This window comes from Lissotriton helveticus, chromosome 3_1 (genome assembly GCF_964261635.1).
Source record: "Lissotriton helveticus chromosome 3_1, aLisHel1.1, whole genome shotgun sequence".
Classification (NCBI taxonomy): Eukaryota; Metazoa; Chordata; class Amphibia; order Caudata; family Salamandridae; genus Lissotriton; species Lissotriton helveticus.
Window position 1 is genome coordinate 1,389,781,212 of NC_136061.1, and position 15,631 is coordinate 1,389,796,842.

The 15,631-nt window shown below is 40.8% G+C and overlaps 1 protein-coding gene across 1 annotated transcript in view; it reads left to right on the plus strand.

Moving 5' to 3' along the window:
• The window catches only part of PDIA5 (protein disulfide isomerase family A member 5), a 1,081,671-nt gene that overhangs the window by 724,761 nt on the left and 341,279 nt on the right, over positions 1-15,631 (plus strand). Inside the window, exon 12 of the mRNA XM_078682031.1 lies at positions 11,373-11,443. Coding sequence (XP_078538157.1) covers positions 11,373-11,443 — 71 coding nt within the window. The remainder of the gene's footprint in view (positions 1-11,372; positions 11,444-15,631) is intronic.

Below are 15,631 nucleotides of genomic sequence, written 5' to 3' on the forward strand. Positions count from 1 at the left end.
TGCATCAGCCTAGTATTGCAGAACAGGGAGTCTCACCCTGACCAGCTTTGGACCTACTAAGATAGCTCCTTTCATGGCAGCCCCCAAATGTGCTGTGTAGAGGTTTAAGAGTAGGGGGGCCAGAACACAGCACTGTTTGAGCCCATTATTTGTGGGAGGTCACTGTGATGGGGCTTGTTTTGACCTGGACCCATGACCCTTCGTAAAGCGATGTTATTGCCTTCAGAAGTTTCGGGGAGGGGAGATCCCACAGGCGGTTAATTTCCCCCATAGTCTGCTACGATCCACCTGGTCAAAAGTGGTGCTACACTCAATAAAGCAGAAGAACAATGGTGGTCTCTTCTTCTTAACCGCTTGTGTGGACAAGTTTGCCAGTGCTATAATATTACCTATGGTTGATAAGTGTACCCTGAAGCCTGATTGGTAAAATGGTATAATGCCTTATTCTTTTGCCCATGATTCCAAGTTCTTCGAGAGTATTCAGGTATAGGCCTTCGCTTCTAGGTTCGAGAAGGGCGGCAAGCCTATAGTTTGACTTGGAGCGGTCACCTTTCTTGAAGATGGGGGAAAGTATGGAGCTCATCCAGAATTCCGGTGTTGTCGCTGTCATAAAGGCACAATTGAAGAGCGGAGTTAAGACTGCTGCCCAGAAGACCTGTGCTGTTTTGAATACTGGTGTTGGGATCCCATTTGGCCCTTATGTTCCGTCTTTGCACATTTTCTTCATGACTTCGTCGTCTTTTATTGACGTGCCTTGGGGCATACAGATCCCTACTTCAGGGCTCTTTGATTCAGTAGTTCCTTTCTCCAGGCGGCCTCTTGAGTAAAGTTATTTTACATAGTTAATCCAGTTTTGTTCCGCTACCACATTATCCTTTGTCGCTCCTCGATTGCTCAGCTGATTGATGTGCCTCCACAGCCCGGAGTGATTCTTCTCTTTCATAAGGGAGAACACCTAGAGCCATTCCTTTTCACTGTGCTCTCTAATTTGTAGCTCACAAATTTGGATCCCAGGATGTCCATCGACTCTTTCACCCTTACCCATGCCTAGAGGGGCATATAAACAAAGCTATTACTAGTCGCAAAATGCTGTCTTGAACTATATTTTGTGCACCTGTTGTACAAATAATGTTATTAATGGTAGGTTACTATGATAGTTAAAATATAAATATTGTATGATTTAAAGTATGACCTAAGAGTCAGATGTATTATTATTATTATTTGAATAATGTATATATACAAGTAATACATTTATGAAAAATATGGTCACTAGCCATTGAATAATATAAAAAAAAATGTCCATTTGGAGCACTTTGAAATCTGCACCCGGATACAGGCCAGTACGTTCAATAAATTGTAGTTCTCTCTCATCCATCATTTTACTGTTCTTGCTTCTGCTATTAATAACTGTGAAGAAAATTAATCTCCAGTCTGCCAAAGCCCGAAAGGTACATAATTCAGACTACCTGGTTGAGCCCAACAGGCTGGCTGTTACATTTATTTATTTGAAAAGTTTTATACAGCGCTGGCTAGACTCGGAGGTATCGGAGCGCTTTACATGAGATAGGACATTGTTTCAGAACACTGTTACATTAGTTATGGTTGCAGTTACCAATATATGCTTAGGACAGAAAAACGTGAGCTTACACAATAATATAAGATAATTAGCATGGTGTAAGAAATTATCTCAGTCTCATTAGAAGGGAAACACATTGTCAAAGTCAGTAGGTTTGAATTGCAATTGAGCGGTGACTAAAGCAAATAGCAAAATGTTTGCTGTAGTACAACGCATGTATGAGATAAATAATTAAATGTGTGATGACAGTATGTACTATGTAAAACCGTCCCTCATGCATTTAAATAGAGATGGAAGGATACACACAAACTCTTACTATAAAAAAATGTAACTAAAATGATTGCCAATGCATCAAGCCATTAGCTGATGCTTCTTGAGCAGAAGAAGTCTGAAGGAAGTTGAACTAGATGATCTTAGGATATATATAGACTACCATACATTCACCATAAAGAGGTGCACGCACTTTTTATACATCAAACCTCAAAATAGGAGCACAGTTGAATTTAATCTTGCATGTTGTCACACCAATTTTTATTTGGGATTTTGAAAAATACCTAGTTGATATTTAGCTATAGAGATGAGCTAGAAATACAGTTGACATTAATGAGGTACAGTTTTCCGCAAGGTATTGTTGGGGGTGGGAAACAATGAGAGTACCATGTGGTTGGAGTACACTAGTGGACATTATTCCTGCAGAGGAGTCCTTTTCTTACATTAAAGAACAACATCCGAATTCTATTTCATGACATTCAAAATTAATTTTAACTATTTGTAAACCATTGCCAGTGCCTGCCACTTGACTCGTCCTGAAGTCTTGACTCGTCCTGAAGTGTATTTTGGGTTTAAATTCACTTACCAGGCACGGTGACAGGCATTGAGATTAAATTTAAATGGGCAATGGTTATTTGGCTACATTCCTAAATTTGAAATCATATTACATATCTCTCCTTTGCAGTGTACATTTTTATATTTCATTAATTATTCCAGTCGATGTTGGTTAGGGGAATTAGTGACGCATCTGGACTGGAATGGAAATCTCATTAAGAAAAGGAAGATGGGCTTCTCTAACCAAGCTTGAGAGGCTTGCTGGCATGTAGAGGGAGTCTAAGGACAGGAGGTTTCCTGGGATTTGCCCAGGGCTGATCACAGGGTTGACTTTCATTGTTCAGCTCTCTTTTCCTCTGCAGGCTCTTTTTTTTCTACAACTGTTTTCACAACAGTAAGGAATTTCTTTGTGGGCTAATAACCAGAGGATGGGAACATTGGTTCAGGAGAGCGCTGACACTGAAATAAGCATACAGCTGCTTGGATGTAGAGGATGTGCTTCTGATAGTTGCACGACAATTAGAGGTGTCTTGCATATCGTGGGTGACATCAGCTTGTAGGAAAAGAGAGATTGGGGGTGCATATCAGATAGTTCAGGGTTGGTTTGGGTGTAAATACCAGTCTTATGCTACCATGTTCAAAACCCCATGCTAGATCCATTGGTTATCAATTCAAGTCTCGCGGAGTGGGGAAAAAAATTCTGCATTACCTGAAGATTTAAAGAAAATCAGTGCTTTCTCAGCGGAAGATGATACCGGCACAGACCTGAATCTGTCCCCTGGACATTGTTCTTGTATTTCTTCTTACTAGCTGCACTGAGAATCTGTTTGACTAGAGGCACTAACTATGCTGAGAAGAGTTTCTTCCATATATTAATCTTGAGACTGTCCTATCTTCAGTCAGACCAATCCTCCTCCTTTTTCACCTGGGCAGATAGTCTCCAGCGCATCACAGATTTTAGGTAATCAGATGTTTGCCATAATCTTCTTACCATTCTTTTTTCAGTTTTATCTTATCTTCTAGACAATGCAGTTTTTTGGGACCATGATCTAGATTGTCCTTGAATTTCTGTATGTTTGGGCTTATGTTCCCAAAATTCGACACTCCACTTATGATGTATTCATATTGGTGATTTATAAACAGGACTCATAGTTTTCCAGCTAACTTTTTAGGTTTCGCCTGGCGAAAAGCTGCGCAAGCAGATGTTCGCGCAGGCGAAAACTTTTGTTTACCAGTATGGATGTTCGTCCCGCCTCTGTTTCCCATTGGCTAGCTCCATAAATGGACGCTAGCCATTGGGAATCAGAGGCGTCCGTCATTCTCCGAGGCGACTCGTGGGCGTTTCTGTCTTTTTTGCGCGCCCCTTTCTCCGCGTCAGACCTTATATATGCGTACACGTTTACATACCACTGCCTCCTACGTATATACATGCTCCTCATTCCTGTGTTTCTGTGCGCTCTCGCCCCCGCCCCCCTCCGCGCAATGCCAGAGCTTGTTCGAATGGCTCCTTTGCCTTTCCTCGCACTTCCCCTCCCTTCTCATCAGCTTTAATCATGCTCCTTTGCTTGTACTTCCCTCTCTCTTATCCCCCACCCTTCTCGTCACCTCTGCTGGCATTCTCCCCTCACTTCTTGCCCAGTTCTTGTCCCCCCTCCAAGAGCTTTGCGCTACATTCTGTCTAGTCCTGTCTGTATCCCTGTGTGTGCATGTTGCTCTTCTCAAAACTCGTATGTGTGCATGTCGCCTGACTTATCACCCATAGACTCCATGTACAGGCCCCTTTCTTCTAATTGCACGTCACACCCTATTACATGCGTACACGTTTACATACCAATGCCTCCTACGTATATACATGCTACTAATTCCTCTGTTTCTGCGCGCACTCGTCACCACGACATGCAATTTAATGAAGGACGCACAGCAGAAAGAGCATAATGTAGACACACAGAAACACTTTTTACATACTGGATTTATAAAACCACCAAAGGGCGTCCGTATCCTCATTAGCTACCAGACCCCAGGCAGACACGATTCACGCTCTTAGATCAGCTTCTCTATCAGAAGTCGGGCATATTAATGCCAATTTGTGACGCTATACAAAACAGCCAATAAGCTGACGTGCAGCTAATGTTTGTGAAATATTTCAATAAAGCGCGCGGAGATGCCTTAGTTATTTTAGGACATAGACTTCTTTACTGTTTGTGTGTAGAGTGCTTTTAAGCTGCGCCATGTTTGATATTTAGAGTTTTGGTTTTCCGTTATAAATATGGGACAGTAAGTACTGGAATCACTTATAAAAAAAAATGAATTTTTTAAACTGCGTTCGTCGATCTGCATACCTTTTGGCTACATCAAAAATGTTGTTTTTTGCCCACTTTAAAAGTATATGGAGAAAGTGGCTATCCTTGCACATCATGCCCCCTTAGCCTCACTTGGAGTTATTCAAATTGTTGGCATGTGTCTCTCAAAAAACAAGAATAGGGTGCCAGTGCTGATACAAATAATTTAAATAAACAGTGGACCAACCAGAACTCGAAAAAAGAATTCAAGAACGGGAATTGCTACTCAATAGCTTTTTATTTCAATATTTTAGAAAAACAGACTTGTATTTTTTCAAATGATCAAAAGGGACATATTCAAAAAAGGACACGTACAGATAGAAGGACTAGGTGTTAATTATCAATCATTCGCTACTACAGACATATCACAGGCATTCAACAAACTTTCAAACCATTCAGGGAAAGGACTACAGGAACATATATTACAATCTTAAAAACATATATATACAATTTCTACTTCAAAAAGAGACAAAAAGCCACGCTCTGCGGGCACAGTTTTGCAATAATAATAGACAAAAATAATTTTTTCAGGTGTACATTCTTCTCAGATAAATTTAATCTTCAAACGGATGGTTATTAGTAATGTACAAGCGGCGTGAGAAAACTAAAATAACCAAGCCGCTCTCGCAGATGTGTTGTGGCAGAAAGCCTACGCGTTTCGAATCCCAATTGTTCCCTTAGGATTCTCTTCAGGGCCTCAAAAGTATCTAAACAGGGCACAGGAAAAAATAAAACATGAAAAATAGAAATTAATAAATCATAAGTATTGGATCAAAACCGGAAAAACAGATAAACAGATCAGGACACACTTTTATTCATAACATGTATCAAGACCAGACATCAAGGAACCTGACTGAACACACCCACCCACGTACTCCGTGGCTTACCAATAAGTGAAGTCGCCGGGTTGGTGAAGGTGGATCGTACGTTGAGATCAATGAACCATATCTAAAAGGTGAAGGAACATGTCTCAGATGGATTTGTAAAAGAGTTGGGTGCACTTTGAGAACCACACAACGTTGTTATTACTTGCCTTCGTGGGGTGTTATGCTGATTTTAATATTCAATTTAAAGCCCAGGACGGCAACGTGTTGATAGAAGCCGCCGGGATGCGGATGTCTGCCTATTTGGAAAGAAGGTTGGGATCTTATTAGGCCATGCTTCTGTTTTAGTTTGGACGGAATGCCACAATTAAAAACTAAGCCCAGTGGTTGCAATTTGGGGAACTGCGTACGGGTTTACATTTCCGGTGTCGCTCTGCGGCCCCCAGAAGGAGTGTAACACTGAGCTACACTAATTAACATCGGGGCCATAACTAGGCGGCGAACAGTCTCTTACCTAAATTGAAGTTAAACTGCTGCTTGCGGCGGAGGTGACGGTTTAACAGAAACAATCCTGAGATCACTTTTATTGGTAGACGGGAGCGGTGGGTCGGGGTAGATACGTCCTTTGAATTCCTGGAATGGAATACAGAGGTATTTAAAGTATACATCACGGTACGTGCTGTAACTTACATTGCCTTTTCATCAGTTGAAACTCACCGTCCTATATACGGACTTTTAATTTACTGGAGCGATTTTGGCTAGGCAACGCCATGTCGATAACTAAAAAAGTTAAAAGGCACATCTTAGTATGTACACTATTATTGACATATCGACGTGATGGAAAACGGCTAAAGCTCAGCACTTACTTTAGTATCATGTAAAGGAACGTGGACCCACTCGCGTCTAGGTCGGCACTACCTCTGGGCGCATACGTGTAGCAGGCCCAGGCAAGACACTGTCGGGTTTTTTAAGGCAGCGTGACGGAAGCAGAACCGCCAACTCCTTAAGGAAATACGGCACATTAAGTCAGGACTTTGACCGTGCTGAAACAGCGCCCTCGGGGAACTAGACACCCTCAAAGGCTGCAACGTTACCCCTAGTGGTGCATGGGCCAACCCTTTCGCATGCAGGACAAACCAAAGGCATCAAATTTTTAACTTCATTATACGCAGTGGTGGTGCATCGCCCCCGGATGGGGCAGGCTAGAAAGCACGCAAGCAAACACACATAGATTGAGGTGGCACAGCCCGATGGCTATATTACATGGAGGAGTGTCAACCTTGGCGGTAGTGCACAGACTTCATATTTACAATTTGAAGATTTCACTCAATTCGTTGAGGCCAGAAGTTGCCGTATCAAATTTTACAATTAGAAAGGCTTCTCTTTTGGAAAGTTGTAAATTCAGATCACCTCCACGTGGGTCCTTTTCGATTCTCGATATCACGGTCCATTTCATGTGGGTGGGTGTGTTCAGTCAGGTTCCTTGATGTCTGGTCTTGATACATGTTATGAATAAAAGTGTGTCCTGATCTGTTTATCTGTTTTTCCGGTTTTGATCCAATACTTATGATTTATTAATTTCTATTTTTCATGTTTTATTTTTTCCTGTGCCCTGTTTAGATACTTTTGAGGCCCTGAAGAGAATCCTAAGGGAACAATTGGGATTCGAAACGCGTAGGCTTTCTGCCACAACACATCTGCGAGAGCGGCTTGGTTATTTTAGTTTTCTCACGCCGCTTGTACATTACTAATAACCATCCGTTTGAAGATTAAATTTATCTGAGAAGAATGTACACCTGAAAAAATTATTTTTGTCTATTATTATTGCAAAACTGTGTCCGCAGAGCGTGGCTTTTGTCTCTTTTTGAAGTAGAAATTGTATATATATGTTTTTAAGATTGTAATATATGTTCTTGTAGTCCTTTCCCTGAATGGTTTGAAAGTTTGTTGAATGCCTGTGATATGTCTGTAGTAGCGAATGATTGATAATTAACACTTTGAATATGTCCCTTTTGATCATTTGAAAAAATACAAGTCTGTTTTTCTAAAATATTGAAATAAAAAGCTATTGAGTAGCAATTCCCGTTCTTGAATTCTTTTTTCGAGTTCTGGTTGGTCCACTGTTTATTTAAATTATTTGTATCAGCACTGGCACCCTATTCTTGTTTTTTGATAGTCTGGCTCAGCCTTGCTGATTGGAGCCCACCCGTAGTTGTTTTCTCGGCATGTGTCTCTGGCATGGCTCCCTGTTAATTATGTCCTTCACGTTTGCGGTTCATTGTACAACTAAGTGTGTGTGAACTTATGAATGCATGGATTGATGAACAGGCTCTCAGCGCAGCACAATACAATCCTGCAAATGAGGCAGGATTGTATTGTTTACAGGCTCAGTGTGCATTTGCAGGTCTGCTCGCATGGCCTTTGGCCAAATGTCTCTTTTTATCCATATCTTTTCTTGTGTGTTACTAGTGATGTTAACACAGATATGTGGATGAATTTAACTGCTTTTTACGTCAATGGGTGTGTCCTGACAAAGCCAAAAGGCCAAAGCTCGTTTTGCTCTCTCCCTCCCTGTCTCACCCCCTCTCTTTTTCGCAAACAAGTCCTCCCCCACCCCCCTTACCCTCCCCACTGTCTCTTTTGCGCGCACCTTTCGCATTTTTGCACGTCAGCCCTTATACATGCGTACACGTTCACATACCACTGCCTCCTACGTATATACATGCTTCTGATTCCTGTGTTTCTGTGCGCTCTCGCCCCACTCCGCGCAATGCCAGAGCTTGTTCAAATATATATATATATATATATATAACACACTTGTAAAGCGCTTGCTGTCCCCCAACGGGCATCCTGGCGCTGAGATCTAACAGGTCCTGAAGCACAATCAAGAGAAGGATCAGAAAGGAATTATTAGTACAAATGGCTCCTTTGCCCGCATTCCCCTCCCTTTTCATCTGCTTGAATCAGGCTCCTTTGCTTGTACTTCCCCCTCGCATATCCCCCGCCCTTCTCGTCATCCCTGCTGGCATTTCCCCCTCGCTTCTTGTCCAGTCCTTGCCCCCCTTCCAGAAGCTTTGCGCTACATTCTGTCTGGAACAATTAGATGAATCCCATCTTCCTTGCTTTACTATTAAACACTACTATAGTTGGGGAATGTGGCTCTGTGTGTGTGTCTGTAGCTCTAGGTGTCTATGTGTGTGGCACTCTGGGTATGTGTGTGTAGCTCTGAGTGTGTGTGTGTCTATGGCTCTAAGTGTGTGTGTGTGTCTAGGGCTCTGAGTGTGTGTGTGTGTCTGTGGCTCTGGGTGTGTGTGTCTGTGGCTCTGACTGTGTGTGTGTGTGGCTCTGGGTGTGTGTGTGTGTGGCTCTGGGTGAGTGTGTGTGTAGCTCTGGGTGTGTGTGTGGCTCTCGTTGTGTGTGTGGCTACGAGTGTGTGTGTGGCTCTCGGTGTGTATGTGGATCTGTGTGTGGCTCTGAGTGTATGTGTGTGCCTCTGGGTGTGTGTGTGTGTGTCTGTGGCTCTGGGTGGGTGTGTCTGTAGCTCTAGGTGTCTATGTGTGTGGCACTCTGGGTGTGTGTGTGTGTGTAGCTCTGACTGTTTGTGTGGCCCTGGGTATGTGTGTGTAGCTATAAGTGTGTGTGTGACTCTCAGTGTGTATGTGGATCTCTGTATGTGTATAGCTATAAGTGTGTGTGTAGCTCTGGGTTTTTATGTGTGTGTGTCTGTAGCTCTGTGTGTGTGTGTGTGTGTGTATGTAGCTCAGGGTGTGTGTCTATTGCTCTAGGTGTGTATGTGTGTGTGTGGCTCTAGGTGTGTGTGTGTGGCTCTAGGTGTGTGTGTCTATAACTCTAAGTGTCTTTGTATGGCTGTGGCTCTGGGTGTGTGTGTGTGTGTGTGTGTGGTGCTCTAGGTGTGTGTGTGTGTGTGTGGCTCTGGGTGTGTGTGTGGTACTAATTGCTGTCTGCTGAGCTTGTCTAGGTGTGTGTGTGTGTGTAACTCTGGGTGTGTGTGTGTGTGTGTGTGTGTCTATGGCTATAAGTGTCTTTGTATGGCTGTGGCTCTGGGTGTGTGTGTGTGTGTGTGTGGTGCTCTAGGTGTGTGTGTGTGTGGCTCTGGGTGTGTGTGTGGTACTAATTGCTGTCTGCTGAGCTTGTCTAGGTGTGTGTGTGTGTGTAACTCTGGGTGTGTGTGTGTGTGTGTGTGTGTCTATGGCTATAAGTGTCTTTGTATGGCTGTGGCTCTGGCGGTGTGTGTGTGTGGCTCTGGATGTGTGTGTGTATGTGGCGCTCTAGGTGTGTGTGTGTGTGTGGCTCTGGGTGTGTGTGGCTCTGGGTGTGTGTGTGTGGTACTAATTGCTTTCTGCTGAGCTTGTCCGTAGAGTACAATAGGTCTCACAGTTGCGAAAGATTAAGCTAATGACAATGTAAATAACAATAACATTTATTTATCTGTATTCAAAACTAAATCACAAATACAAATTTTAACATTTTCAATGCCAATAGCTCAAACTTTTTTCAAAGGCGAAACCATTGCATTGTAAATGCTTGTTCTTTTTGTACCAGATTCATTTCTATGTTATCCACTCCATTTTTTAGTCAGATATATGGGGTGCATCCGTGCTACAGCGTTATTTTGTATGCTCAGGCATAAAATAAAGTTATTTCTTGTGCAGTTGCGTGCAACAGTTACATCAAAAAGTCCTGTGATCATCTTAGCTACAGTTTTATGTTATTGTCTCGAGGGTCACTACCTTGACCTGCTATTGCAACAGATTCATTACATCGACTAGCTTCTGTTTGAAAAAGTGTTTAATATAATTTGCTGCTATTTCAACCCCATTATCTCAATCGTAGACCTATATTGACCTAAGACAATACTTAATCCTGTTACTGTCCACTATGCTCAATGTATCTATATGTATTTATTTAAATAGGTAACATTAGCTTAACTCACTTCTAACCCTACAACTAAATTCAGTGACATTATAGGTAAATGAATAGTAATATATATAAAATATAATTAAATAAGTTACATTCGCTTAACCCCGAAGGCTAACTATAAATTACATGTATTACATTAAATTGCATTAGTAACCTTTGGCTACTTGTGATGCTAAGCCTAAGGAAATCCATAAAGAAATCAAAAATAAATTAAATCCAATTCACCTTCATTAATTACCTTACCCAGCTATAATGCAAACCATATTTTTTTAAAGAATCCTTATCCCACTACAACCCTAAGGCTAACCATATTGTGTTTTTACTTTAATTAAGGAAAACAGGTAACCTTTGCTCAGGACCTAAGGTTAAAGCGTATAGTGATTATAGGTGTGAGATTTTAGGCTAAATGCACTGGGGTAAGAGCATAGGGCCAAGGGTTCTGGTACAGAGTTAATGGTTTAACATACATGTTTTAAGGGGTTTAATGCTAAGGAATGCATGTCAGTAACTAAATATTTAACTATAACTTAACCCAGATCTTGTCGGAATTCTCATCCTTTTTGGTATTTCCTCGCCATAATATTTGTACCTTCATGTAGTGCCGCACCCATATCACTCATGGTTTGAACATACCACTGAAGACAGACTGACCTGTATCTGCGACTGCAATTCATTTTCACAGTACTTTGCACATCGGCCTACGCCTTGGGTTAGTAAGACCAAAAGAAAAGAAAGATGCAGTAATCATAAATTGGTACCTTCCTGACTTTTGCCTGGATTGTTTGGAATACATTTGATTATTGTAATGCTTGGAACAAACCACACACATTATTTGACAATCTTCTTAATTTTGTAATTTTCTTGCAGGGTGTGGGCACTGTAAGAAAATGAAACCGGAGTTTGAGAAGGCGGCAGAGGAGCTCAGTGCATCCAATGATGTGAGCAGATTTCCTTCCTTTTTTATATTTGTTGGTTCAGATATCTTAGAATTGAGCTTTAACTAGTGTTATGGTCTCGAAGGATGCATAGCACCACAACATTTCTTGTTGTTACCCTTACTTATATATAGGGTTTCCTATGCAGAATGAAGGCAACTTGACGCTGTAGTTTTGTACCTTCTAGAACGAAACAGGAGTGTTGAACTTACTTTTCCCCCACTACTCTCTACGCACCATAGGACTTGTTTTCTATATTACTTAATGCTCTAGTAACATGTAATTATATAACACGGTTTTTCTCTATTCCTTGATTTGGTCTTGTAACTGATATAACTTTGTAACATTGTTTATTTCTAATGCTAATCTCATGTAAAGCGCTCTGATACCTCCGGGTCTAGCCAGCGCTATATAAAGCTCTTCAAATAAATAAAAATAAAATAAATAGAGTGGACATATCATACGTATAAATGTGGGTGTTTGCAATACTAAGTTTCCCATATAATGTATGCACCAAAACCCACAACGACTACACTGCCGCCACCTGTTATTTATGTGCTGCAGGAACTTAAAAATTAACAGCATCCCTCCCAGTAAGGACAGACAAGACTAAGAGTACCGCAGTCCTTTATTGGTACGTTCTGTGGATATAAGTGTATGTTGACAGCACCCACACATGGGGATACAGGTAATACATAGACAACCACTTTTGGGGGCATAAATTCAATGTAGACCTTTTAGCCAACCCTTGAATTATTCAGCAAATTGTCGTGGGGGTTTCACCCATTGGGACCCTATAACCAATTATATGTACTTATGGAACACAGAAGTTAGTGGAATGAGGATGGCACCTGGATTGGTGAATTCCTTCCTCACCATGGCTTCCCTGCCTAATATTTGCTCCTCCACTAGCAAGGGCAGAGTAATGCATTGATGTGGGTGGACAGAAAATATAGGTATGAAGAGTGAGCTTCCCATTCCCTCCCTTAGGGAACATGCACAGGATTTGGCTGCAGAGATTCCTATATAACGATTCTGTTTATACATCTCTGCTTGCAAACTGCTGTTAACAGGTGCCAGCACCACATAGGACACAGGTTGGAGGCTCCAATGTGCGACAGTCACCCACAGGGTGTTTGACTGTATGCCATTTCCCAGCATGCCTACACACCTACCATTCTCCCTCTAGAGCCTGAAGTGATGTGTTGCCATTTGGTACAACTCCTCTTGATCCTTTATAATGTTTGTTCACCAAGATACCCATGAGCCTGCTATCTCGCCGCTCAGGATAGGAAAAGTACCTAACTTCACTACTCTCTCATACTACCTCTGGGTCCTGCGCCAACCCTTGGGTGTGTTTCGTAGCAGGGCCTTCTTTAGGAAAATTCAGCATTAGGAGCAAAGCTCTAGCTTCATAGGAGGTTTCATCCCCAGACACTCTTTTGGCAGATTGATCATTCCAGAGCAGTCTCATGCCAGGATGACTTCAGGCACACTCATCCACCCACCTCTTTAATAACATAACTACTCTGTGCACACTGGCGGCCAGGCCCTCCAAACACTCTGATAATGTCTACTAGGCAGTTTCTCATGGCCCCCTTAATTGAAACAAATGGCATTAGAAGCACTTATCCTACTAATGATATTGACATTGGTGACCTTGTGACTGTATTAATCAGTGCATTCACTTTGTAGTGATGGGCACCAATACAACTTTTTAGACAGCCCTTTGGTGAAACAGTCCCAATATTTTTTGTTTTCGGAAGGCGTCCATGAGTGGAGAAGGCTTGAATGTTGTTCTCCTTTTTGCTGCGTTTTATTCCCAGTCTTTTGATGTCCTGGCTTCTCGTCAAACTTCTTTTGGTCTTTGATGAGACTACATAAGCATGTGTGGTACCAGTCTGGGAGGCCACCGGGCAGGGTGCTGCCCTGTACAGTTGCAAAATGACTATGGTTTTGCCTGTTGTCTTGAAGTTGGTTAAAAATGGCACACTTCTTGTAAGAAAGCAAATATGACCTTGAAGTAGAATTTGTGGTATTACAGCAGGCAGGGATATGGAAAGACTGAACAAGATTTCTGACCTTTTTCTGTGACCACTGTATGTGTATCTCCTTTGCTTAAGTACCTTTAAAGCTACACAATCCAAATTGGGCAATCATGCCTTACAGACCAGCACAGTGCTGCCCCCTCTCATACATACCAGCCTGCCCTGACTGATGTAGCTTAATAAATAGGTCTTCAAAACATTTGGCGAGGGTACTCCTTTCAGTTAATTCTTTTTTATTCAAAAGTTTAGCGTAAACTCGAATCATGAATTTATTGCTTCATTGTGATCATTAAATTCCATTTATCATTCACTAAAATGGAAGCATAAGACATGCATGTAATTAGACTTCTATCAAATTGGTTTCCTTAAGAAAAACACCTAATCACAAAAAATATCTTAAACCTAGCATGACTGTTATCAAATTCCATATACCTCATGTACATAAACTTACATGAGTTCTTTTTGGCTAAACTCGCAGATACCAGCAAATTAAATTCACAAGAATCATGTGCATTTAGTGTTAGCTAGTAGTTCAACAGAATAACTAATAAGTTCAATTATTATGAACTTAATATGTCTTCATTTTAATACTTTAAGTAATTCCCATACACATACTGTCCTTCTACTTTTCCTTTCGTGTTATAATTTACCAAATGTGTTATTCATTGTAATTGGCCATCTAACTGGTATCCAGTTGTCCAAATTCATTGACAGAAATTCCAACTGAATTATTCTGAATAAACTCCCGCTCAGATTTTGGACTCTTGATCAATATGTATCTCCTCCGAAGTAATCATGATTATAAATCCTCAATTTTAGTCTTAATAACTATTTCTTTATACTTTTATATTCTCATCATACTGTCCTTTTACTTTTCCTTTCGTGTTATAATTTACCAAATGTGTTATTCATTGTAATTGGCCATCTAACTGGTATCCAGTTGTCCAAATTTATTGATAGACATTCCAACTGAAACATTCAGAATAAACTCCCGCTCAGATTTTGGACTCTTGATCAATATGTATCTCCTCCGAAGTAATCATGATTATAAATCCTCAATTTTAGTCTTAATAACTATTTCTTTATACTTTTATATTCTCATCAGATTTCTTCATAAAATATATAGCCTCATGAAACTCGTAGCTTCTTGCCCCTTCTCTTGTAACATATATGTAAAGCAATTTTATTTAATTAAGGTACCGAAAGTAAGTTTTAAAGTAGCAACGTCTATAATAAGATAAGTCAGATACCAGTTCAGTAAGTAGTAATTAGAACATAAAGAGTTAAGTAACTCAGGTTTGACTCTAAACAGATGACGCAAGACAAATTAGATTTTTGCAACAAAACTGTAATATACGAGAATTAGGGAAAGTGGAAAACCTTAGAAAGGAGAAAATTGTGAAAACTGGGGAGAAAACTCGAGCTTATGTGAGGGAGAACAATAAAATGCATTAAACATAGTACTGAATTTTGTCGGATAGGTCATTAACGATCATAGAATTAAAATTAATTAATAAGAATTATCTTTTTGTACATCCTCTCACTTGAATTTATTTGAGTTTAAAACAGATCTTTTTACAATTGTAAGAAAACTTAAACTCCCCTAGCAAATGTTGAAGTCTCTTCACCTAATCAAGACACCAACCTTCCACAGCAGAGGGATTCAGAAAAACCCAGTGAAAGGGTTAGTTGATTTACACACTTGGATAACTAGATGAAGTGAGTGATATGAATGTGGCAGCGTTCGCGTCAGAATTGTACATTGATTGTTACCGGATGACAGATACAGGGTTAAAATTAAAATCTTATCTTCTGTCCAATTTACAGTTTAAGGACAATATTGATATTTTCCAACAATGTGTGCTAGAAGACTTTGAAAAAACTAGGTAAAAAGGCTAAAAGTGACATCTACCCAAAGGAGAAAGTGAGGCTTTCAGATCATTACAGAAAGATAAACAGATAATTGTAAGAAGGGTAGACAAAGGAGGTAATGTGCTGGTATTACATTTCTGTGTCTATCAGAATGGAACTGTAAGACTACTTCATGGCAATGAATGCTTTGAAGACCGAGGCAAATGCCCGAAAGCTAAAAAGGAACTATTAGTGCTAATGAATAAATGGTACGAGCAAGGAATGTTATTGG